The sequence below is a fragment of the Micropterus dolomieu genome, linkage group LG16, assembly GCF_021292245.1.
Source record: "Micropterus dolomieu isolate WLL.071019.BEF.003 ecotype Adirondacks linkage group LG16, ASM2129224v1, whole genome shotgun sequence".
In the NCBI taxonomy this organism is placed as follows: Eukaryota; Metazoa; Chordata; class Actinopteri; order Centrarchiformes; family Centrarchidae; genus Micropterus; species Micropterus dolomieu.
In genome coordinates this window covers 15,328,079-15,354,723 of record NC_060165.1, presented here as the reverse complement: position 1 = coordinate 15,354,723, position 26,645 = coordinate 15,328,079, and the positions used below count along the sequence as shown (strand labels likewise).

The following is a 26,645-nucleotide window of genomic DNA, read 5'->3' as shown; positions in this document are numbered from 1 at the left end:
AAGTAGGCACTACTTGAATACATGCAGGGCCCAGAGGGAGGTGGCCCTTGCCAAATTAGAGCACATTTAGGAACAAGTAAGATAACCTAAGGTCAGTTGAATTATAATAAATTCACATGTCTTTAAAAGGTAGGTAAACTGACATGGCTTGGGTTAGGTTTGGGGTTCAATAGCAGTTTATCAAATCCCAATCCTATATCTAAACCACTTATTGAATACAAATCCTCTGAAACTCCTTACAGAATATATTTAGTGGGGATGCATTATACCAATATGCTGCATCCATATCAAAGTAGATACACTTGATATTTAGCAAGACGATGACTAGCTAAGTTTTGTATTTTACTCTTTGTTTATTAAAAAAAGAAAAACAGGCTATCAAAAGCCAGCCATGTCCTGACAAAATATGTACTGGCCCCATGACTGATGCATGTTCTAATGGTGCAGTGGTGGACAAAAATAGAGAAGACTAACAAAGTGACAATGTGTTGCCTCGAAAGATGAGTTTTAAAGGTGGTGACAGGGTTACATTAACCCAAGCCTGAAGATAGAGCCTGATCCCTTTTTCTCTCTTTAACCTCTCCCACACACAGATCCGTCTCTGTCTCTCTCTCTACAGACAATATTTTCTTTGCATCAGATTTTGAAAATGTTCCAAAGTAACCCCAGACAATACACTTTAAGCAGGGAATTGCAGTATCATAAAGTGTGGTGCCGGAGAGCAGGTTTGACACTGTTCCCCATCATACACTGACAAGCCCTAAATAATCTATGACTCACTTTGGGCCGAGTCCATAGCTCAGCCATTTCAGAATCAGAACCCTCATTGATCCTCTCCCTGTTTCTACATGGCTCCGTCCTTTTAATGTCTCTCTGCCTGCAGTTTTAAAGGAACGTTGAAGCAGTTTTCCTGTGTCTTATAGCACAATACAATGATTTCCCATTCATTAGCTCTAATTACTCTGTATTTAAAAACATGACTTATTGATATCTACAGTCATTGTGAGAACTGTCGATATTACTGCAATGCACTGGCTTTCCATTTGGAGCTTAATGCTGTTTCAGCACCACGTTCCGAGGACATGCAAGGAAAAGAAGGATTAAAAAGTGTAACCATTGTTAAGGGTCTCACTTACCCAGAAGAGAAAGTTGAAAACAAAGAGCAGGTACTTGAGACACACCATCAGCCAGTCCTCCTGGGCATCTTTATAAACCGCCGACATCTTCCTTCCTCCAGTTCAACTCTGAAAGTGCAGATTGTTTTCCTTCAATGCAAGGAAATATAAAATTTGACAGCAAAAATGTAATTACTCCATGCTTTCACACTAACAAAACTTTAACTGTCTTGATACTGCTCAGAAAAGATTTGTAGTAAAATACTGTCTCAGATGTGAGGGTTTGATGATACTTCTGACTGATGAACGATGAGCCTCACAGTTTACCGACTGACCACAATTTCCCCCTTGAAACCAAAATGTCAAGACACTAGCAAGACAAAACAATACACAAAAAAATAAATAAATGTGACAAATTAACCGTGAATCCCAAACAAATTAATAAACTGGCTGGTTACAAAATAGTCTAAAAATGTAAACAACACTGTCAAAAATTTAATTGCAAGTGTATATTGCTCATATGACCCCAAATGTAAATTCAGAATATAACTTAAGTACTTTCCTTCTGATAATACTCAAGTTGTGTTTCTGCAACCCAAATGTCATTGTCTTTATCTGACAATGGCATTTGGGTTGAAAATGAAACATAATAAAAGGATAAAACAGCTAACACACAAACACCGACACTGGCTGACACTCATTGTCAGTATTTTTTTATGCTCTGCATAAAATGTGTTTCACAGCAAGTGAGAGTAATCAAGAGTGATTCTGTTTGCCAAAGGGATACAGCTGCCTTTCAAATGTCGCATCTAAAGCAACATCAGTAATGTCAGGTACCCTTTTCAGCATTTACAGTTTGCATGCTTTGTCAAAGTCATATATGCTACAAAATAAAAGTTACTCAGACGTAGTTCTCACATTGGTACTCCTCCTAATTGCACACAACTTCCAGCTGATCACACAGTAGCATCAAGCAACAATCTGAAAGGGCCTCTGAGTATGACTGAAAACATTTCAATCATACTTACAAGCTAAATTCACATTTACACTCCAACTTCTACCACTATTTTCTCATTGAAACCCCTTGTGCTATACTTTTCTATTTTATAAAGGTCTCCATCGGGGTACATTTGACTAGTTGCTAAGTGATGCAGTTTCCAAGTTCACACCATCACCTCCTTGTTCAATCCACATCTTTAAATTATTCATAGCACTGAATAGACCATAAACCTGAATCATTAATTGAGCGCACAGTTTCTGTTCTGTAAATAAAAGGGCTATGGTGCGGGAAGCACTTAGACCCATAACATTGATCTACACAGTATCCTTCAGTGGAAAGACCTTAGTGAAGGTTTTGTGTTTGTTGACCAGGGAGTCATACACCAGTATGTCTAATAAGCGTTTGATTCTCTATAATACTTAACCAGGCCTAAACTTCAGAATAGTACATAAACAACCTACTGGTCTTGTTTAAAGGGTGGTTCATTTGGTTTTATTTGTCCAGGTTTTGAGATACTGATCTGCCTTCATACAGGTACACGACGGAAGTGAAAGGAGTTCCTTCAGGGTGTTCACAGCATTAAGATGTAATCTTTTTTTACGTAAAGTTTCTGCCATTGCTCTGGATAATCCAGAGCTCAGTGTGAACCGTTTTCACATGGATGATTTCTTCAGGAAAAAGTAGGTCTAGTCGCAATTATACTGTGCTTCTCAGTAAGTTCTGTGGTTTATTTAGAGAATTGGGGCACTGTTTCTGGAAAGTCACTTTTTTTCCCAATGCTGTGAACACCCCAAGAGAAATAATTGCCTCTTCACTCCTATTGCAATGGAGTGAAAGCAGAAACATCAAAGATGGACATCTCCAGACTTTGCTACGAAAAAAAACCCTAAGCAATCTCCATGGCTAAATTGAGGTAAGTGAGAGGAAATGTTTGACTTGTAATTTGGGTGAACCAGCTCTCTAAACTTTTTATAAATTACTCCATACTTCTAGGATCACAAACCATGCAGATTAACAGCCAAATTGCTAGCATCTTGACTGCAGTGGACTAAAAACAAATAAAAAATGCATTAGAAAAATATAGGACTTAACACAAATATAGCCTATCCTTGGAGGTGACTAGGCTTGGTTACAGTGTAGTTCCCGCCCTTTCCTCACCTGATTAAGTCACCTGTGACCCCACTTTGCGCGAAACAAAGGTCACCACAAAGGCTAAACGTTTTATCTCTCGGTTAGGAAGCAAACAGTTTAACTTATACTGGCAGAGAAATGGCATGCTATTTTACAATTTGCTGTTTAATTATCTAGGCTAGTCAGGCACCCATTGTCAATGTGGTTAGTGATTTCACCAACAGCACTTAAACTAGAAAATGATGCGTTGAATGGCATCGTCAGTTAACAAGTTAGTTAACGTTACCTCGATACGTAAATGGTTTCTTCTTCCAGGGATGATATGCCCTGCCACGGAGAGTCCGGACTTTGACCACTGCAGGTGTCCTTACAAGCAGCCTATAAATAAAGTGAACATAGCATACCATTACGATTGAAGACTTATTTGCCTTTTTCAGGATGAGGGTGTAGGCTGGAGCATCCGGGGGGGGGGGGACATCCCTCCACCTACGTCTTTGAAGCGCAGGAGAAAGTTTAACCGAATTATCATGCCGTTATATCGGCAAACGTCTACATCTCATAGCCGAGAAAATACTTACCTACACAACGCTTAGTGAGGATTAAATATGCTCGTTTTGTTGCTATTCCAGTCAAATCAGAGTGCACGACACTGCAGCAGTGAGCGTTTCGTCCAGTCAAGCTTGTTGCTTTCAGGCTGTCCGACAGCGGATGCTACCTTTGTGTGCAGCTCGTTCTTTCAAAGTTCATAAGCATTATAGGACTTTCTCAACTTAAAACGTCTCTGCTTTTACACGCTCCGTTTTCTCAGAAATAATAGCCTAACAGAGAGGAACAAAGTCACTAAGATCAAGCAGCATTTTTGTGCTTCAGATGTGACACTAGTAATATTTTTCTTTAAATGTATTAGTCAAGGACCATGTACACATAATACACTGCCTGCTTTCTATCTGCAGTTCCATAGGCAGGTAGGCACAAATACTACAAAATACAATGAATAAAGTGTATCTACTGTAATCTACTGTAATTTGAAATACAAATTGAAATTACAGTAGGTTAACTACAATATTCAAAGAGTTCCAGTTTATGCATACACCCCAAACCATGTGAAATATAAACACTTGTCCCACACATGCACAATAACATCATGTAAATAGACACAGAGCAAAACATTGAGGTTTATTTTGTGGATATCTAAAAATATGAATGCAGATACTTTAAGTGTCAAATTAATGTCGAAAGGACTGTTTTTTTAACTAATGGGCCACTTTATTAAATACTGTAGGTAAGTTCATCAGGCTATGTAAAAGGCTAAAAACACAACACAATACTTTTTTTATGATTATGTCTATATTTCTGACAGTCCTTGAAGGCAGCTCAGTGTGAACTTGTGGAAAGGGTAACAATATGGAGTGACAGAGAAGGAAGTGGAGCTGCTACTCTTATCCACAGGACAGGCTGAATACCACCCTGCCATTAACAGCCTTGGTTACAATGTAAGCACATAACCCCTGAAGAATTTCACAATGACTTGTACATGAATAAACAAAGATAAAGAGAGGGGGGGAAGCAAAGACTACAGTGAACAAACGTAGCCTCAAACTTAGTGTGTAGGCTTTTTGTGCAAGGCCAGTTTGTACATAAATGAATGTCTATGATTAAAAAAGAAGCCCTTGCTGTTGACTTGGATACATCTCATGAATTCCAGTCAAGTTAGTACGGCTAACAATTAAATTTCAAATTGGTTTTCATTATGTAAAGAAGACTACGGAATGACTGAACAGGGTGCCTCTGTGACCCCAAAGGGAGAGATGGTAATTTGGTATTTCAAGCCGTAAGCAGATCAACATTGATTTGATTGTCTAGACTTGTTTACTTTTTTTATTCAGGAGTCATTTAATCACCAAGGAAATGTAACTATATACAAAACCCACTTAAATTTATATGAGAAAAATATTTATGAAAGAAAAAGAAAGGCAATGAGAAATAAGGACATCAAACTAAATAGTAACTCATGAATGTATTTCTTGTGGTACCTGCATATAACAATTTCCATTAGATAAAAGCAAATAATATCTTCTGAATAAAGTAACTGAAAGACTTGGTCGCTGTCACGTTGTCTCACAACTCTGCCCGACCAATGCGCTGTGATTTTTTTTATGCAATCATGATTCTTCATCCCAGCAAGACTTCCTCTCTGACCAAAACAGACCCTTCACTACGCATTCGCCTGCTTTTCCACCTCAGTAATTCAATAAGCTTGCAAGCTATTAGGAGTATATGATGGCTGCAGGGGGAGGAACTCTCCAGTGGTCACCTGGACTGGCGACAATCAGTCTACCAAAACAACATTATTAATCAGCAGAGGATGTCAACAGTCGGGTCAAGTTTTCCACAGGAAACATCATCCAACCAAAATCTGAAAAGCTACAGGATATCATCGTTCTCTGGGTAGGAATTTGGAGCGTCTGTTTTCCATTTACTTATATTTGCATAGGTGACACATGGTGGTGCAAACAGAAATGTGGCTTCCCCCGAAAGCCAGCTCATTTCGGCCTCTGCGTCCAGACCTCATTCTGCTGTAGTTAGTTTATCGCCTCTCATGCTTTGTAGCCTGCTAAACCCTCTAACACCTTCTCCCACAGGGGGGTAGGAGCAGGGCATGACTGAGCAGGCATGTCAAATACAAACTGGTTAAGGGAAAAGCAAACATGGTGTGCATTGGTGTGTGCATGTGTGACTGTATGAATAACAAAGAGGTGTGTGTGTGTGCGTGTGTGTGTGTGTGTGTGTGTGTGCGTGTGTGCGTGTGTGCGTGTGTGTGTGTGTGTATAAAATAGAGAAAGATCAGAAAGACTTTCAGATTTGCACACTTGCTACTGCAGTGTTATGCATCCATTTCATTTAAATTTCACATTATATTTGCCAAGTTTTAACATCTGCCTTGCTTGGATGTGTGCCTGTCTCATTAAGTAAACAGCTGGGTGTCTGTCCCAAAGTAAAACTGTGCACAGAGAGGATGAAAATTGGTTAGAATGCGTAAATAATGTATTAATAGAAAAAAAATTCTGAAAAAATATCTTGCTTTATTTTATTGAAACTAAATTACACAGAGAATTTATATTGGTTTGAAGCATTTCACATGTTTTATTTGCATAGTTAAATCAGTAGTTTTGTATAGTTTCGTGTAGACCAAAGGCAAAGATTGAGATACTCAGCCCCAGCTTGTCGTGCCTGACCTCTTGTGGTCAGATCCACCTGGAAGCCACACGACAGACTGGCCTCCTCAAAGAGAGCCCGATAGTTTATGAATTATGAGATGAAAAAGGTAGTGACAGCACAATTCAGGTAGATAATGTAGAATCTTTAAGAGATAACAGACTACAATTATGTTATCAATAAATGATACTCTTGTCTGCTGAATTAGGTTAAAGCTGGGATGAACAGATAATAATCTTAGAGGAGAACTTCTTGGACATGAACCAATAGCACGTTTTAGAATTGAAGCACAAAATTGCCACTGTGAAAGCAGGTCGTCTGACTTCAAAGCACAACCCAACATTCGAAGAGCTAGAGGAACACTAGCGGTGAGGAGTAAATTAAAGAGACAATGTCATCAGATGGGCAGAGAACTGAGGAAACTGAGATGGATTCTCAAGTTTTAAAGTGAGGAACTGAAAAGCAGACAGTTTCACAGAATGTCCATTAAAAATTATAATCAGTCCTAGAGTCTGATAATGGAAAAGGGAGAGTGGAACAGGTGTGTACTTGACACCAGCTGTGGTCGCAACATCTCATTCTTGATGTTTAGTCATGCTAGCAGCATGTCGGTCTGTTTATAAGTGGGTCTCCTAGTTGGTGAACGCACCACTTTGGTCCAGACAGAAATATCTCAATAACTATGGATTGCCATGTCATTTTGCACATTTTCCTAAGAGAACGAATCCTACTGACTTAGTGATGTTCTAATTTTTCCTCTAGTGCCACCAATGAGGTTCACAATTGTGGTTTTGAATGAACAATCTCCACAACAGTTGAATTGCCTCAGCTGTACTTTATGTTTAGTGCTAATTAGCAAATGTTTGCATGCTAACACGCCAAACTAAGATGATGTACAAGACAAACATTAGCTATACCTGCAAAACATCAACATTGGCTTTGTAATTGTGAGCATGTTAGCATGTTTGCAGTCTAGCACCACTGTGCCAATTACCCTCACAGAGCTGCTTGCATAACTCGTGCAATGAAATAGTTCCCAGTGGATACATTACATCTTTGCAGTTGCACAGTCAAATAGCCTATCTATATAACAAGACAATTTTTGTAGTATATTTACACATTAGCTGTAAGATAACATAACATTTGGGGGTGATATTTGGCAATGACAAAACTGGTGAGTGTATCTTTAACTTTATGAAAACCATTGCTTGTTAATGGAGTCCAAAGAGTTATTTTTACCAGAAGTGTAGCCTATAATTACAGAGCAGGGGAGGAGCCCTATGACCACCGTCACCATGCTAGCTGAGACACAAAACTCAATGAGGAAACGTACAAGATTTCAGACGCGTGGTGTAGCATGTTTCAAGTGCAGCTTCTTTAAAACTTGCTACTTTACAGGTAAGACAGATTCTGGCTGAATTCAAATGTCTGGACTGTCGGACTTTGAGAGCGCATTCCTGGTACACAATTCATCCAGTCCACAATGCTTCAAGCTGACTTTCTGCAGACCAGAGAGTCTGCTTGAGGTGCAGCCATAGGGTGCAGTCCTCCCCAGACTTAACTGATTTAATTACCCACAATCACAATTAATGGAAGAAGTAGGATACAATGATTCTTTACTTAAGTAAGACTTATAGTACCACACTTATTACATACACACAAATATTACAAGTAAAAGTCCTGCATTCAAAATCTTACTAAAGTAAATGTAATCAGAAAATTTTACTTAAAGTATCAAAAGTAAAAAGTAGGCTACTTAATATGCAGAAAAAAATGGTCCCTGTCTGTTTTATTAAATATGAGGTTTTTGGATTTACAGTATTTCTGCATTGTGCATGTGTATGCTGCATTTTACTGCTGTAGTTGTTTATGATATTGCTGCGTTGTTTTTTTTTCACTACTTTGTTGGGTAGTTAATCTACAGCAAATGTTGCTGTCCTGTGAGAACCACGTAGGCTACATCTAAAAAATAGAAAGGAAAGAAAAGGAAAAACAGCCCTTTTTCAGATTGCTTCCATGCATTTTACAGAAAATTGAAGGATTTTGTATCAATAAAAGAAGAATAATTTAGAATCACCAAAGTTGGAGATACATGGTTTTCACTAGACAGAAGGGGCATGATGAGATGTACTGAAGTAGAAGATTAATGTTGCATAAAATGAAACGAACTTTGAATTTGTACTTAAGTACAGTAGGCCTACTTGAGTTAATGTACTTAGTTGCATTGAGCTGCTGTACGCTATTTTAATGAGCAAGCTCTTGTAAAATAGCTTTTTAATCTCAATCAGACTTTTCCTAGTTAAATAAATGTTGTAAAAAAGGCACGCAAGACAGTTCACTTAATTTATACGCTGTTTGTCTTTGTTAATGGGAGGCGGATTTCATCGTTCACTTGAAAGAGACGGCTCATAGAGTCACTGTTGTCCATCAGTGTCTATTCAAGGTATATGATTAACAAATGGTTAACAGATCTGGTTCTCTATTACTAGTGCTGCCTCCCTAACCCAATATGGCTATTATTAGTGGCTTTGCTGTTTTTTGTTAACATATGAGAGGGCGTAGCTATATCTGGTTGTAAAAGGTGCCAAACTCTGTCAACGAGATGTGCATGTAGGCTAATTGAGGAAGACACTGTCCTTATACTAACAGTTTCATAGGCTACAGTGTGCATTTGCAACAGTAAAGATTCTGTCACAGATTCATTATATCTGGGTAGGTGAATTTATTTTGAAGACTTTTCGTCTGTGTACAGTATATGTGTTTGGCAATTAGGGTAATCGGGTGGTATACTCAGTCAGGATGGCAGCCAAAAAAACAAAGGTCAGAAGTCTACTTCCCAGTGAGGCCCTGCAGACCGCTTTTATGTTCCCACCAATGTCAAAATCAAACCTATGCCCTTGCCCTTTGAAAATTGATACAGATTGATGCTTTTGCAATTCTGAGACTTGCCATACAAACATCAGTTTGCTGCTTTCCTGAGCAGATCACTGGGACACATTTAGATCAGAAGTCAGGATTACCCACTCGGAACTATCGACATGCAATTGATTGCAGCATCAGTCTGCAAGTCCAGAGGGTGGACATTTGGATTCAGCCAGTGTAGTTCATTTATTCCCTTTCCTTTATTTGATTCTTGTGGCATATATAATAAAATAAAGCAACATATTATTCAGCCCATGCAGTTAAATTGTATGTGTTTTGTATTTTAACTTATTCATTCTTGTCCAGATATGGCAACTGCCAGCAGTCTGCTGTCAGAGGAGAAGTTCCTGTGTTCTGTCTGTCTTGGACGTGTTCGATGAGCCAGTCTCAACACCATGTGGACATCAGAGAGTTACTGGTCTCAAGAGCCACACATTATTAGACCCTGTGAAGAATCTTGATGATAGGATATGCGAGACGCACAACAAGAAAACAGAACTATACTGCAGGACTGACCGCACCTGTATTTGTGTCTTGTGTATAAAAAACATCACAAAAGCCAAAATTTTGTCCCACTTGACGAAGTATATGAAGCAGTGATAGCAAAAAGAAGATGGCAAATATCCAAAAGATGATACAATCGCGCTATGAGAAGGCTGAATGTTTTATCAAAGAACTGAAGATGGAAGTCGCCGAGCTTAAAAGCAGAAGCAGCCAGTTGGAGCACCTGTCAAAGTCTGAGGATCACCATCACTTTCTCCAGAGCTTTCCAACCTTGTGGTCTCCTTTAAACAAGGACTGGGCCAACACTGGCATCCGCAGTGATCTGACTTTTGAGGCCGTGTGAGGTGCTGTGACTCGGCTGAAACAGAGAGTTGATGAAATAACCAAAAGCTTCCTGAGATCAAAATGAAAAGAATGAGAGAACATGCGGTGGACTTGACTCTTGAGCCTGACACCACATGTTGCACACTTGTCATAAGCCAGGATGGAAAACAATTGACAAATGTAGGCAAGCAAAGAACCTTCCCTACAATCCAAATAGGTTTGAACTGTGTCTAGAGGTTTTGACAAAGGAATATACAGAGAATATTTACTATGAGGTGCAAGTGAAAGGGAAGACCGACTGGGTTGTTGGGGTGGTCAGAGAGTCTGCTGACAGAAAGACAGACATGGCTCTGTCGGTAGAAAATGGCTACTGGACCACTGGGCTTACTCAGGGTAAATATAGTGCCAATACAGAGCCAAGTGTTGAAATCACACTGAAAGAAAAGCTTAAGAAGGTGGATGATGTGAATTCTAAATCACATATGTACTCCTTCTCTGGCTACCTTTTTACAGAAAAAACTTTACCCATACTTCTGCCTTCAAGGCAACATGAATGGAACAACCTCCGCCCCTCCTCATCATAACCCCTGTAACACGCTGAGTTTGTTCCAGTGGTCCTCCTTTAAAGACCACAGAAGAATTGATTGGTCTCTTTCATCCACTTAACAAATCTATCAATATAGGAACAGCTACTTCCAAATGTCATATTGGTAATCAAACTGGCTTCTTTAATATTTAAAATGTTTTCTAAATTTTTGGATACATAAAAGAAGAATGACACGTGCTTTACTGATATGTGTAGATGTAAACTGATGACACTAAAGTTGCACAGTAATATTATCAGATGGATGAGGTTATCATTGTCATTTATCACAATGTTATGTTAATGTAAGATATTCTGTTGCTCTGTCATGCATATCTTGAATGTTGAAATATAGAGAAAAGTCTAACATTCCTGCAAAATCACATTAGACTTGTTTTGCTTTTTGAATAAAGACATCCTGTATAAACAGCCACTACCCTGACTGTGATTTGTCAGAAGGAGAATTACAAAAAGGTGCACCACTGGGAGGGAAAGACCAGTGCGTATACTTTCTTCACTTTGCTGGTTTCTTTTAATTCACAGTGACTTGAAATCAAGCATTTGTACATTTAATAAATGGGCATGAATAAACTAAACACTTGGACTGATTTTCTAGTGCCATTCCTACCTAGAAGCCCCGTCACAATATTAAACTCGTAGCTATAAAGCACTCAAACAGCTCTCTAGTGTGCAATGTGGGCAGAACTCACAGGAATGTAACATTGTACAGGGTAATGGCCTCCTAGTGACCCATCTCTGTGTCATTTTGAAATTTTTCACAAGACTTTAGGCATTTACAAGCCTTGTTTGAGCCAATAGTGTCTATGCACATTTCCCTACTAGAAGTTGAGGGGTTTCAATTAGTGACATTTAGGTAACCTAAACTACATCTAACTACTAAGACGCCACTAGAAGTCAGTTTCAGTGAGCTCTTGGTCTTTGCAGTTTTTTATTAATTTAGGTGTATAATGAAACTCTACTACCCTCTTATGTCTTTGACATGTTACCTACTTTGTGAGGCTTGTAAGTCAATCAATAGCGGTCTGCCCACTGCTTTTACTCCTGCCTATGTGATCCTGCCCCCACACTGATTTGTGTGTATGTGAAAGATAGAGTGGATGCACACATGATTCTCGAGTGTGATGCGTGGGCCGATGTTCTTAAGCACAGCTGATGGAGCTCATCCATAACTGTGACTAAAACCTGGTGTTTCATTGTATTTGGATTTCATTAATGGGACACAAGCCCATTTCTCTTTAGTGAGAAATATCTTGTGATATTTTTTTAAGTAGGTTACTACTGAATCCTTATAAAATGAGTATAAAACGAGTGAGCAAGTAACTAATGAAAAAGGTACACTACTCATTAAAAGTCTGGAAATCCTGAAGAAGGAGATATAGTATATTGAAATATATTCCAGAAGGAAGGCGGTATGCAGTGTGCATATAAATGTATCATATTGTGTGGATGTAAAATCGCATTATGTTCCTTTTACACTATCAGTGTAAGGGGTGGAAATTCCAACAAAAATCCTTCGTGTCTTAAGTTTAAGTCTTTTTTATTTTAGTGATATCTCTCACTACCAGACCGATGAGGCGGCATTCAGCAATCATGACACTTTCTACGGATTCAAAATGCAAACATGCTGTATTTTGAACCACAATCAGTGATGACACAGTAGGTGTTTTGCCTTTAGCAGCCAGTGAGAAGCACCTGCTGTGACTTCACTGATTGGGATGTAGAAAGAGGGCAACACACTTAACTTTTCATAGAGTGGAGTGTTAAAAAACTCCCCAATAACAATTATAATATTGCTATAAACCACATATTTGAATTTCCCTCTTATTAGTATCCAGTCACACCTGAGCTAAACCTCTAGGGGTGTCATGATTAAGTTATATTTTCTTTAAGGTTAAGTTCAGAGGTGAAACAAATAAGTTGCAACAACACACTATAGTAGTGTAGTACTTGAGTTATAGTACTTTGAGTTACTTTTCACTACAAAGTAGCCTACACTAGTGTCGATCTGTTTTTGCTAAGCAACATGCTCTGATTATTTTTATACCTGTTAAACAGAAAAACATGCAATTTATTTTCCTGTTCATAAGAATGGATGACAGTGCTAATTTACCCTTTAATGTGTCTATATCTTCACTGTATGTAGGTCTGTGGTAGTAAGGTATAGGCCTATAATAATAACTTATTATGTGGTAGTGTTGTTCTTTTGTCATTTTTAATTGTAGGCTACTGGGGATAGCATCTTTTCAAGAAAAGTAATGTAGCCTATGCCACACATAGCTGACTATGAAAGACAAACTTATTAAACTCCCTTCAAGTAACAATGTAGCTATGACATGAATAAAAAAATGCATCTTAGACTCTCATTGGTTAATTTTATAACACGGGTCCTCGATTCTGATTGGATGAGTTGAATTCTAAGCCACTAAAGAGCATCTGTATAACTTAAAACCTCACACCTATGTGCCTGTATTTAATTGAAATATTAATAGCCTATATCACCGGAAATGGTCAGCAATAGGATATTTAAACATGTGAATGCCAAAGCACTTTCTTTAGCTGTAGTTCAAAATAACTATATTATCAGATGAACAAAATTGACATATCGTAGTCTGTTATTTTCCCCCCAACGCATAAAACACCTATATTATATAAGCAAGCAGGTGAGACGCTCATTGGTTGCCTGAGGGCTGCTTCTGTCGGAGTTCTGGTGTGAGGAGTCAGCTGTCTTTGGGAAGCAGAGATTTAGTCCCTTTTTGTGACTGTTATTACAGTAGTTTTGCCACGATCCATTTCATGTCATCTGAAGAGGCTCACGTGGAAAGGCGGCGCACGCTCACAGTTTCAACCCCCTTTCAACTTTCTCTCCGGGAAAACCCGTCGGGACATACGCAAAGGACTTTCCACAGCGCACGCGAAGACGTAGATTGCTGGGACATGTCAAGTGTCTCCAAGTGAAGTAGAAGCGTTTTCTGGTGTGGAGTTTTGCCTGTAGCGCGCAGCTGGGTGCCTTTTTTTTCCGGTCATGGGTGACACTTTATATTTTCTTGGATACGACCTTTCGCAGACATTTAAAATGAGTGAGCAGGTAGGGCTTCAAAGGCTTGCGCGAGGACACCTAAACGGGGCGCACGGGTGCTGATGGACACGGTGACTCCTGCTGTAATCAAACCTGCAACCTTTTAGTCAGCAGCACAGTCTCTCCAGCAAATAGACGACTCTGCCATCCTGAGTCATCCCACTAAAACAACCTGTATCACATTTACAGTATGGATCACTGTACATGTCACCTCGCGCACATCCATTTAACAACTTTTATCGGAGAGTGGATTTAATTTGGTCGAAACTGTGACATCTGCACATTTCTTATTATGACTTTCATCTTGACGTGTGCTCCAGCCACACATTTGGTTGCTTAGTGTTCTTTTTGACAGGTTTCTGTTAATAATTTAGATCCTCCGTACACTTCTAAGAGTTGTAGCCTAAAATCTCGCCGGCTCTCATGGGACTGAGGCATTCGTCGCGTTGTTTGCTGCTACGGCGGAAGATGGCGGAGGCGGACAGCTCCGAGGTAGGGACCTTGTGGTGTCCTGTACCCGGTAACAGCGGGACCGGGACACTCTGAGTCTGGTTATTTTTGTATGCTTATAACACATTTGACTTCAATAGTATGTGTACATCTTTGTTTTTCTTATTATCATCGCAACCGCATTTATAATCAGCGTTGCACTATGATGGCGAGCGAGCAAAGGAAAAGTGAAATCCTGCAATTGTTATAGGTGACCAAAGTAGAGCGCCGTAATTGCAATAATAGTGATAATGCATGTGGAAGATTTGCAGTTAGATTAAATGATCAGCTTGGGAATGCATGGACGTATTGGACGTGGTTATGTCCGCTGTCCTTGGTGCTGAAACGGAACCTGCACCTTTTGCCGGCTCTTCACCCAGTCTCCTGGCTGTGTAATGGCAAAGCCCTAAAATTTTTGTGAATGTTTGACTACTTGTTATATGAATCCCTCTTGGCTTTCAGTTCTGTGAATCTGCTTTTCTCAACCACATATTAACCAATAGGCAGGTCCACTCTGTAATCTTCCAGTAGCCTACCCTTGCTTTCCCCTCATTCTTGTCTGTAATTTATAAATCCTGATACGAACACTCCCCCTTTCCTTTCTTATTTCTCATTAACAGCGACAGCAGCCTGTCACATCCCCCCTCTCTCAATCTGCCCAGCCCTCCCCACTGCCTAAACCAGTGCCTACTACCCACCATGTGCCCTGCATCCCCCATACGCCTCATGTAGCGGCCCTGGCAACATGTCCTGGTCGAGGCAAGATTGCCAAATTCCTCAGCCCGGAGGAGATGACATCACGGGACTACTACTTCGACTCTTACGCCCACTTTGGCATCCATGAGGTAGGTTTGGTATGGCCAGGGTAAACGAATGACACCAGATGCTTCCTATTCTGTCAAACCTGATGCTCCTTAACTTGCCAGGGGGGTTTTCTGGCTTTCAGTCAGCAGGATTTGTCAAAAAACTGTGGCTGACTTAACACTTAACAGATGACATGGACAGAGGCTTTGATTTGGAAGATTTGGATCGCTACCAAAAGGTAGCGATCCAAATCTTTTTTTCTGGCATAGATGATGTTTTCTCCATGGCTAAGAACCTATTGCAAATCCTCAGTTCATGGATCTGAAAATAAATTGTAAATTAACAGTGTAAAAGCCAAGTTTAAACCCAAACACAGCAAAACAAGGATCCAGGCAGAGTTTTAACAAAGTATGAAACCAAACACAATTAAAACGCGATGACATCTCCCAGAAGCCTAAAGTTTAAAGCTGCAAATAGCACCTCTTAAAAAAACACTTTTTTTAAATATCAAAATGTAACCTAATTTTTCCCCCAAAATAAAATCTTCTCCGAACATGTCCCTCAGAGGCATCTGTTGGCCTACAAACAACAAAATGTTACATTTTAAGAACAATATCTTGCAGGGAAATCAAAAGTTGCTGAATTATCTGCATTGTCTGATTGTCTCCTAGCTGACTAAAGAAAAAGCTTTTACATTACCAACCAGCACTAAAGACACCAGATGCACAGTAATAGTCCCTGTTCAGTGCTCCATAAATGAAAATCTGTGTTTGTCTTTGTCATGAACAGTAAATTGCTAAATGAAACTGTAGAGCTATACCCTAGCCAATGACCTTGATCTGTGGAGGAGTGGTGGTGGTGGTGGTGGAAAGGTTTGGGGACATATAGACCTTTTTAAACAGTGTCCAAATTTAGCATGTGGGTCAGGTTTTTGTCTACTTGCAGACAAAGAGAGTGTCCTGATTATAGGAGTGCAAAGCAAGGAAATGGAAAGTGGGATGTGTGAATGGGTTCAGCGAGATGGATATCAGGCCCCCAAAGGCTTTGTGTTCTACTCCTATCTATTTCAAGAAGCTCTGCCAATGTCGGAGAGGCTTTTGGCCTAAATAGTGCCTTATCTACCTCATTATACACTAAACACAATATGTATTCACAGGCTGAGGAGGACATGCAACTGCCTGCTTTTAGCATAAAGTATACACGTTTGTATGTTCATTAGTCAAGTCAAGTCAAGTTTTATTTGAAGTGCAAAATCACCAAAAGACATAGTCCCAATACACTTTACAAAATGCATGGAAATTAAATAAAATTAACCATAAAATACAGAATGCATGTAATAAAACACATAATAAAATACAATCAGAATAAAATCAACTAAATAAAATAATAAAATGATAACATTTTATAATAATTTAAAGTTTGCTCAACCCTGTCCTAACTAAAAGCTTTATTAAACAGAAAAGTCTAAAGTCTTGCCTTAAGGGTGGTGATGTTATCCGATTCCCGCACCCAAATTGGAACCTGGCTCCATGGTAGTGCTGCTTGATAACTAAATGCTCTTTGTCCCACCCTAACCTTAGTTACATTAGTAGAGCCCTGCATTTTGAGAGCGCAGTGCTCTACTGGGGCAGTAAGGTATCAGGAGTTCTTTGAGGTACAATGGTGCCTGGCCATTTAAGGCTTTGAGGCAAGTAGAACAATTTTAAAATCTATTCTGTATTTCACAGGGAGCCAGTGAAGGGAGGCTAGAACTGGAGAAATATGCTCTCTAATCTTGACTCTAGACAGAACACGTGCTGCTGCATTCTGGATCATCTGGAGTGGCTTTAGAGACTTAATTGTGCTGCCCGCTAGTAAGGAATTACAATAGTCAATCCTGGAAGTAATGAAAGCGTGGACCAGTTTTTCTGCAGCATTTTGAGACATTATGTTCCTGATTTTAGCAATGTTACATAAATGAAAGTAGGCAGTTTTTGAAATTTGCGTAACATGCAGATTGAAGGACATTTCCTGATCGAAAATAACTCCCAGGTTCCTCACGGTGGTACTGGGGGCCAGGGTGATGCCATCCATAGTAGCAATGTCGTTGGACAACATATCTCGAAGTTGTTTGGGCCCAAGTAAAATAACTTCAGTTTTGTCTGAGTTAAGCATGAGGAAATTAAAGGTCATCCAGGGTTTGACATCTTGTATGCACACTTGAAGTTTGGCTAACTGATTTGAATCAGCCGGCCTGATTGTTAGATATAGCTGAGTATCATCAGCATAGCAATGAAATGTAACATTTTGTGTGTTATGTATTCCTTTGAGCATTTTTAGGAATCCACTATTCGTCAGGTAGTCTATACTGGTTCTGTATAGAAACTATAATGGCTTCATGTTGGTCAAGACTGCAAAAATCATTATGTACTGCAGCTATGAACTCTCTCTAATTTAAACAGGAGATGCTGAAGGACGAGGTGCGGACGCTGACCTACCGGAACGCCATGTACCACAACAAGCATGTGTTCAAAGATAAAATCGTCCTGGATGTTGGTAGTGGCACAGGGATCCTCTCTATGTTTGCCGCCAATGCCGGCGCCAAGCACGTGTATGGGGTGAGACAGATAGAAACACCCATTGAACACGAACAAATACTCCCCATTTTTCATTATGATCATCTAACAGCCTCTGCTTCTGTTTACGTCTTTATGAGAGAGACAAGCCGCACACATTTTCGGTGTCCAAATTAATGTCTATCTGGCTCCGCCGTCACATATCTCTCATCACTGGCCTTTCCTTTTCCATAACAAACGCATACATGCCCTGCCTTTTTAAAATTCCTCTTAAGGGCCAGTTTCTTGTGTCCAGAAATTGTTAATCCCTCTCAAACACACAGAGGCAACAAGAGACACCTGGCTCCTCTAAGAGCAGGGCTGTAAGTCACATTAGACATTATGATTCATATAGCCTACTATATTACACTTATGGATGGGAGAGCAAAATGATGTATTGGTTTTCATGCTGCACAGCCCCTGAGATGTGCGACAGGGACAATACTGTTTAGATGGATTAGAAGGATGAGATTAAATTTGTCCTTCCGTTATTACCACTAAGGTTAACCTGCTGTTTATGTGGAGGGAAAATGGTAGCTAACACCATTGCTGGTCCTTCAACTAAGGAATATAAAATGTGTTTATTAAATATTAAAATACTGAAAAGTGCCTGTTCTGAAAAGCTAAACCTATAAACAATGTAGATATTGCAACAAACATTCAACACTTTCTTGTCGAGAAGACACCAGATCTGCTGTTTTGTCTTTGTGCTTACAGATTGAATGTTCAAGTATATCTGAATATTCAGAGAAGATCATCAAGTCAAATCACCTACACAATGGTAAGTTGAGGTGGTTTTCTATTAATTCTGTAAATCCTATACTTACATTCAGCTGTCTCAATGCAGAACATTGCGATGACATTTGACTTAGAAGTAGCGTGAAAACTCTGCATATTTCCATCATTACCGTCACACCCGACAATATTAGTCACAGTTCTGATGGTTAACTGGCAGCTCACCTCTGATGCCAAATAACCTCCTGTCATCAATCAGAATCAGTGGTGCTGTAAAATGCCACTCTGAATTCACAGATGAAGGACTGGCAACAGATGTTGGGTTTCATAAACTGCACATTTGATATTAGGCAGTTTTTTTGTTTCATCCTTTATATTAACTGCAACTGCAATGCAGCACAATACTTGTTATTAATTATGAATAAACAAGTACAAAATGCAGCAATATTACCTGTAATTGAATTGTTTACAGAGAAAGCATGCATGCTATATGCATTTGTTTTTTTCCACAGAGTGGTTAAAAGTGACTGTGCTGAATGTACAAACACCCGTGCAGAGACAATGTGTTTATTTTAATAAGGTGTTTCTCAGTTTAGTAAAAAAATAATAATTCTACAGTATATACACGCTTTTTTTTCACACATAACTAATGAAAAGAATGGGTCTAAGTTGACCTAAAAGGGACTTCAGGTAGAAGCAATTAGATAACATAATCCTGATGCAATGAGCAGTAATTAAGCTGTACTAACTTCACAGTCATTTGAGAATATAATCATTGTCCGATTTGCATTAATGTGATGAAGATGCCATGAAGTAATTTGTTGCTTGCTGTTTTGTGGCTCTACACACCGCAGTCATTACCATCTTCAAGGGCAAAGTGGAGGAGGTGGAGCTGCCTGTGGAGAAGGTGGACATTATCATCTCAGAGTGGATGGGCTATTGCCTGTTCTACGAGTCCATGCTCAACACCGTCATCTTTGCCAGGGACAAGTGGCTGGTATGCTGCTGGAGGCTTGGGGAGGGCTGGGCTTAATGTGTGTGTGTGTGTGTGTAGCTGGCTGGACAAATAAGGATTTTACACATAAACACACCAGACAGTGACAGAGTAGAGGATTTACTGTACGCTTTTGTGCTTGTATCTGCTGCACAGCTGCTGACATATATGAATGATCTGGTTTCTAACCTCAGTAGCTGCAAACATGCTTTAAACTCTGCACATGTGATCTTATATTACATGCCAGGTGTGTGAACAATAAAGCTGATGGATGGCCTTTGCGCGCATGTGTATGTGTGTGATGATTCCTGAAGCTTCTCTTGTCTTCAGAAACCTGGAGGTCTGATGTTCCCTGACAGAGCAGCTCTCTATGTGGTAGCCATTGAAGACAGACAGTACAAGGACTTCAAGATTCATTGTGAGTAACTATGTATATGTTTTTGCTAACCCATTGCTTTCTTCTGTTGCCCTCTCAGCTGTGTAGTGCAAAATTACTGACCAATGTGCCGATGAAGTAAAATCAAACTCAAATTAGATATGAAATAGTCCACTATGGGACACAAACCTTTGTCTGTCTACTGTTTGGTGCAGGACAGGTAGCATTAGAGCTTTTAGCTGAGAAAAGCTGCCTGTCTCTAATGAGAGCAGGGAGACGAATTTAAGACAGACAAGTTGAGGGGCCGTAAAACCGAAACAATGAGCTGAAAGACGCTAATATGCTCCATAGAGCTGAGGGGAACTGCAAAGTTGGATCAGTTCATAATTATGAGTGACCCATTTTAAATTACAATCCTTTGTTAATATAAAATATTAATTAGAGCAGCTTTAAGGCTTTACTGGCCAGCAATAAGCCACTAAGAAGGACAACATGTAGGTTGCCAGGTTGTGAAAAATCAGTTTGGCTGAAGTTTTATACTGTGAGAAATGAGTAAGTCATTAATAAAAGGTCAGGGGTTGTCACATTTTACTGAGCCATCAGGTCTGCAGTTATTAATGATAGTAAATTAATAATAAAGAGTATCTCCACAATAATCCTTCAGGTTTGGTGTTGATAACCAAATGGATTTCAGTCAGCAGCCCTTTTGTAGAAGTGGTTGAAATGTAAATGTAAATGTAAAAGTAAGCTAGCTAAAAAGACAAAGCAAGTTATGCTAGCCAAAAGTGTTTTTCACAACCTGACAACCAAAATTATATATACTAACAGCATGTTACTGATATATAAACTAATAAAAAGTATTTATTAACCATTAATAAAGCCATTAGTTCCAACATAGAAACCCTAATTAGAAAGTAGTACCAAAAGTATTTAAACCAGTGAGGTGCCTTTATCCTTCAGTACATTTTCTGCTCTATTTGGGTTCAAATAGCTATAACAGCAGGAGTGCTGAGCTTAACATTGTGATCCAGATCAGGGCACTGATATTAAAGGTGCCATTCACACAGAATCTGGGTTAATGACTACTACTGAGTTTTCTTTATACTGCACAGGGGGCCTTCTCTGTTCTATTACATCTAGACGTGCACATAAAAGTACATACTTTCACATAAATTCCCAAAAGATTTAAGTGTACCCAAACCCTTGTGCGCTTATTTTTAGTTTCCCTCTGCGTCGGTGGCACATTCCACCTTCTCATCGTTCAGACTTAGTGTTTGGCCCCCTGACAAAGCAAGGTGGAGTGGAGGGACAGAGGGAATGGGGGAGGGAAAGCCTGCTTGGTATGTTTTCAGCCCAAATTATAATAAAAAAGCCTGCCAGACATGGTGGAGGAGGCGGAGGAGGCCGGTGTCTATTTTCAGGAGGGCTTGTCTTTCTCCACATATAGGAGCTGGATAGACAGAAAGACAGCATGAGCGCGGGACTGTTTTTCCTGGCAGGGTTAAGCGCTTTGTTTTATTTTCTCTGCTACCTTTTTGTGTGTGTGTGTGTGTGTGTGTGTGTGTTTGTGTGTGTGTGCTGACAGCTTGGCAGAGAACAGAGCTTCACAAGTGTATGAAACTTCAGAAAGTAAAAATCCTGAAAGTACATACTGTGTGCATTTGTATTCACATGGGTGTTGTACTTTAGATATTTATGTCTGTGTATGCACAGGGTGGGAGAACGTGTATGGGTTCGACATGAGCTGCATTCGCAATGTGGCCATCAAAGAGCCTCTGGTGGATGTGGTAGATCCCAAGCAGGTGGTGACGAACGCCTGCCTCCTAAAGGTCAGTCTGTGTCCTGATGTACAAATACATGCATGATGTAGGAGTGCGAACGTACCTCAAGAATTTGCCTTTCATACTATATTGTATTATCCCATGTGTATATGTCAAGCAATGTTTTCGATCTTTTGTGTTCTGCTACCAACTGCGTGAATTCCTAAATAAAAAGTCAGCTATCAATTCCAGAGTCTCTCAACAGACCCCATCTGCTGAAACTATTTTTTAGTACATTATAGAGGGTTTCTCGAGAGCTGTAATAGTCTGCGGCTCTGTTGTCATGCTTGAAGATACAACAGTGGCTTGTCTTTCATCTCACAAATGAACAGAGGCAAAGAGCATTCAGGGAGGTGATAGCTTTTTCCCCCCCTCTACCTTTCTTTTCATTTCTTTCCTCTTTAACAGTCTCTTCTCTCTGCTTCCTTTCATGTTTTTTTTTCAATTTTGAGTCTCCCAAACCTTCATTCTTTCTTCTTCTTCTTTTGTCTAATATAATTTTGTAGTATAATTTCCCAGTCTTTCCTTCTCATTCACTCACTTCTTCTTACCCTTCTGTCACATTCTCTGATTTAAACAATGTCAGGCCTCACCAGTTTGAGCGAACAGGGAGGTCTCACTCTGTCTCTCCCTCTGTGCGATGGTGAAATGTCACACAAGAGCAGGCACTGAGTCACCAGTGGGAATGAAACGGGCCCCCTATCAATCGGAAAAGCACCAATCCTCCTTTTGTGTTCAGAAAGGTGATGTATGTGTTCATTTGGAGGGTGGTTATTAGTTAGCGACATGCTGGCCTGGAAATGAATTCTCAGTGTCTGTATCTCTTTCACATCTACATATTCAGGCCTTGTTCACCCCTTCCCCCTGCTGCCAGCCACGTCTCCCCGTCTTAATTCAAACTGCCACTCATTCCTCACACTCTAAAATTACAAAGTCGCTCCCGGGGTTCTTTTTCTCTCCTCCTACAATTTGCTGTATATGATGCTGGCCTTGGTATCATTGGAAAGGACAGAGGTGTTAAATCACAATCTGTCATGCTGACACCACATGGCCCGGACGATCGGAAGCCCAATAGGCTATGCAATATGAACAGGTTGCAGTTTAAAATCCCTCCCTCCCGTCCTCTTAAATACATGATCATCTGCATGCAAAGCAGAGGCATACCTGCTCCGCCCCTACTTTGGACCTGCAGTGATGCCTGCCAGGTAACAAAATGTGATACTTAAATTTGTGGCCATATTCATAGGGCAGTGCTTGAAATAGACACAAGCAAACACACAGACGCTGTGTTCACATGTACATGCACTCATGCACACACACAGCCTCCCATCCTTGTAGACTTGAGGGAGGACACCCACACAGCATGTGTACTGTGAGCAGGCTTTGTTTGCCAGTCGTGATTCAACCTGTGGGCTTTCACACACATACACACACACATACACAATAAGCATAGTGAATAATCAAGAAGGGTTTGACATATACTTGTACCGCATGTGTGTGAGGGATGGCAAGCGGGGGTGACAACTTGTGCGTGTATGTGCTTGTACGTAGTGGTGTGCTGTTGTACTGTGGCATGACATTTCATGAACCGGAAAAGCCCAGAGATGTCATGAAAGCAGTCTTTACAAAAAAAGCTAAATATGTTATCTTTTGCCTTTCCCCCCCAGGAAGTGGACATCTACACTGTGAAGCCAGAGGACCTGTCTTTCACCTCAGCCTTCTGTCTGCAGATCCAGCGCAACGATTATGTCCACGCCCTGGTCACCTATTTCAACATTGAGTTCACCAAGTGTCACAAAAAGACTGGCTTCTCCACTGGTTAGTAATTTCTTACTTTTTTACAGTGCCAACCTAAGATTGTCTGTTCACCCATCTGTCTCTGAGAGTTCTGCCTCCAACCGGGGAATCTGAACATTGTGATGTCGTACACATTTATGGGGATTTGTCCATTCATTTGTCCAAAATGCATAAAATGTTGCCAGAACCTTCTGGTTGAGCCAAGAATAAGTCAATCAATGTGAACCAATTCCTCCAACCAACTGGTCTATGGAGCCTTAAGAGATGGAGATAAAATTTTATCTAAATATAAAAAAAATAAATATTATTTTCTAGGTATCAGAAGAAGTTAACTGGCAAATTTACTCTTGAATTTGATAATATTTTTTATGACAATAACAAAAAAAAAGAACTACAACATCTATTGTATATCACAAACATTATAAAATATGGACAGTCATTATGCAGCTCTGCATACTTTGAGCATCCGTGAATGGTAATGGGTAAATGGACATGGGTGAATGAAATTTAAAAGAGAGTGATGAGTGCCTGATCCTATCCCACAAGGGTTCCAAATTTCATTTGAAATCCTTTGAGCAGAAGTGTTTTTGTTTTTTTTTAGCAGTAAATCAATGTCCATTAAAAGGAAGCTACTACATTCAGCATTTTAGCTCTTGGCTACACTCTGCTGGTGTGACATGAGCCAACCTGGAATCAGCGGAATCACCAAGCATTTCTGGTAACGTGGCGTTGAGGACTCCTATTATAGAGAGAGGATCTGAGCTGTTATGTAAGCTTATTTTAATGCATTCATGCATCCAGTGCTTACATAATGTTGTGTAGAGGAGGTTCTATGTTTGGCTGAGTCTGTCGGGCCTGAGGCTGAGCATCACTGAAGGAGTTCTCTCTTCTCAGCCTCTTTATTTCTCCCAATGGGTGAGTTTCAGCCTCTTTGCTATTAAATTTCTCCCATGTTAACATCCCCAAGGGAGCTGAGTACCCACTGGAACCAGTACATTTGGAAATTTTATAATTTCTCACGCTCCCCTTCTCTTTCCTGCTTCTTTTTTTCCTCATTCCCTCTCCTTTCTTCATTACCCCTTACCTCTTTACACCGTATCTTCTTTCTACTCTGTATCATGTTCTTTTTCATTCCTTTTCCTGTTTCCCTCTTGCTCATGTACATATATTACCCCCCTCCACTTCTCCTTTCCTCTACCTCAGCTCCAGATGCTGCCAGCACACACTGGAAACAGACAGTGTTTTACTTAGAGGACTACTTAACTGTCAAGAAGGGAGAGGAGATCTTTGGCAGTATTGCTGTCAGGCCCAATGAAAAGAATGTGGTAAGACTCATAAGAAACATGCACAAAATTTGTGGCAGGGATTTAGATGAGGAGAGTCATACCCCTCTCATTTCTGTCCATTAAATATAAGGCTACAGCCAGCAGCTGGTTAGCTTAGCTTAGCACAAAGACTGGAAACTGGGGGAAACAGCAAGCAAGGTCCCATATAAGGTAGACAACAAGAATTTGCTGTTTTATTGTGGGGTTATGTGGTAGACTTTTTCTAGACTGGGACCATTTGCCAGGCAACAGTAAATATTCAATCTAAAAACTTTGTGGCTAAGGTTAACTAACTTGCAGCGGTAGCTTCATATATAGCTACGGACAAGAGCGTGGTATCAATCTTCTACTTATTTCCCTAAATGTTGCACTATTCCTTTAGGTAAAAGTACCTAAGCATTAGTACAGTAGAACATGTATTTAAATGCAGAGCATGTACTAAATGTACTTAGTTGAATTTCACCACTGCATCTAAATAGCTTTAAAGCAGTTTTTGTTTTGTGTGAAGCTTTTATTTGGCTAGTGGATATTTCTGTCATTAAAGCTAGGCCAGGTAACATCGGAGAACTGGCAAGAGACAGCTAGATTTTGAAACTATCCTCCCTTCAGGCCTCCCTCCAAAGCCACTCCTCAAAAACACATTTTCATGCACAGTGAATGCACGTAGGTAAGCAGGCAGGTAGGCCGCTCATTTCCGTCAGAATTAAATGATTGGCTGATACTTGATACTGGAGTTTTCTGTCAGAGCGATTTATTAATTGCTGAAGAGAATTTCAACAAATATAACAAAAAAATGCTTCTAAAAACAAATTGCCTACCCCAGCTTTAATTTTTTGGCTATCATTTTATCTTTTCTAGCGTGACCTGGAGTTCACCCTAGAGCTAGACTTTAAGGGACAACTGTGTGAGGCCGCCATTTCCCACGACTACAAAATGCGTTAGGAACAACAAAAACCAACCAACTACCCTCAGCCCTTCGGGACCCAATTGGAGAGGAGGGAGTGGGCACAGCCTCTCCAACAAGCATTCCAGTGGCCAGCGAGGGCGACCAGACCAGACGCATCAGATTGGATGCCATCATGCCAGCACCTAAGTGATGTCATCAGAATAGGAAAGTATCTATCAGCAATAGTGCCATCACCTGTACCAACTTGATCGACTCGGGCACATCGTTGAATGTAACATCCTAAACGAACTTGATTTTTTCTTTTCTCTCACTTGTTTCTGGAAATGTTACATTTTTGAGTCTAAAATGAAAAGCATTTGTGAGTCTTAATATTGTAAGTGCAGCTAACTGAAAAGCATTGATCTGTGTGATGTTAAGAGGGTTACAGCACAGTCATTATCTGTTTTTCCTTTAGTCATTTATTAAGATATATAATGCACTGTATAATTGTGTAGAAGGTACAGTAATCAATTGTGATTTATTTTATTATTTATTATTTGCATGTGAACTGTTTTTGCTTCATTGGTTTTAGAAAGATGTAAAATGTAATTTGTTTATTTCTTTAATAGAGACAATTCTGAGCAACTGTACTTTGGTGCCAGTGTAGAACAGAACGAAGCCTCAGAACAGCAACAAACACAGATGCAATATGTCATGTATCACTTTGTCTTGGAGATCAGACAAACAAAAAGAATGGAAAAAGATGAACACGATGATGAATAAAATATCAAAGAATCAAGTCTGATTTTTCTAACATGATTTTCATTTAAAACAGACAAACCAGACAAAAAACAGAGAAATTAACTTGTAAGCCAGTCATGAAAAAGCTTCAGTATATTTCTGATTTTAAAGTAATTATAGTACAGAATATGT

At 39.8% G+C, this 26,645-nt stretch overlaps 2 protein-coding genes across 11 annotated transcripts in view; one reads left to right on the top strand and one right to left on the bottom strand.

Moving 5' to 3' along the window:
- tspan11 (tetraspanin 11) overlaps window positions 1-3,966 on the bottom strand; it is a 76,408-nt gene extending 72,442 nt beyond the window's left edge. For 7 of the 10 annotated variants that reach the window (XR_006828508.1, XR_006828512.1, XM_046071800.1 and 4 more), the window contains exons 1-3: window positions 3,825-3,966; window positions 3,533-3,624; window positions 1,137-1,244 (exon numbers count right to left, since the gene is read on the bottom strand). Coding sequence is in view for 5 of the 10 variants with exons in the window: in XM_046071800.1 (XP_045927756.1) it covers window positions 1,137-1,223 (87 nt within the window). In the remaining 5 variants the exon portion in view is untranslated. Of the gene's footprint in view, window positions 1-1,136; window positions 1,266-3,532; window positions 3,625-3,824 lie in introns of all 10 variants that reach the window. The other 3 variants (XR_006828509.1, XR_006828511.1, XR_006828510.1) reach the window with 3 other exon arrangements.
- A 9,878-nt stretch (window positions 3,967-13,844) lies between these two features.
- On the top strand, window positions 13,845-26,496 carry LOC123984714 (protein arginine N-methyltransferase 8-B-like). Its single transcript, XM_046071776.1, has 11 exons — window positions 13,845-13,901; window positions 14,267-14,384; window positions 15,002-15,226; window positions 17,627-17,782; window positions 18,497-18,560; window positions 19,369-19,511; window positions 19,839-19,926; window positions 21,598-21,713; window positions 23,372-23,522; window positions 24,705-24,826; window positions 25,685-26,496. Exons 2-11 carry the CDS (start codon window positions 14,316-14,318, stop codon window positions 25,766-25,768), a joined length of 1,218 nt encoding a protein of 405 aa, XP_045927732.1. The 5' UTR covers window positions 13,845-13,901; window positions 14,267-14,315; the 3' UTR covers window positions 25,769-26,496.
- Window positions 26,497-26,645: the final 149 nt, after the last annotated feature.

What these genes read in the sequence shown, in the direction of transcription:
- LOC123984714 (XM_046071776.1), top strand. Translation starts at nt 14,316, where the DNA reads ATGGGACTGAGGCATTCGTCGCGTTGTTTGCTGCTACGGCGGAAGATG. An exon ending in CCCACTTTGGCATCCATGAG is followed by an intron (nt 15,227 to 17,626) that starts GTAGGTTTGGTA and finishes TAATTTAAACAG; the next exon opens with GAGATGCTGAAGGACGAGGT. An exon ending in TTGCCAGGGACAAGTGGCTG is followed by an intron (nt 19,512 to 19,838) that starts GTATGCTGCTGG and finishes TCTTGTCTTCAG; the next exon opens with AAACCTGGAGGTCTGATGTT.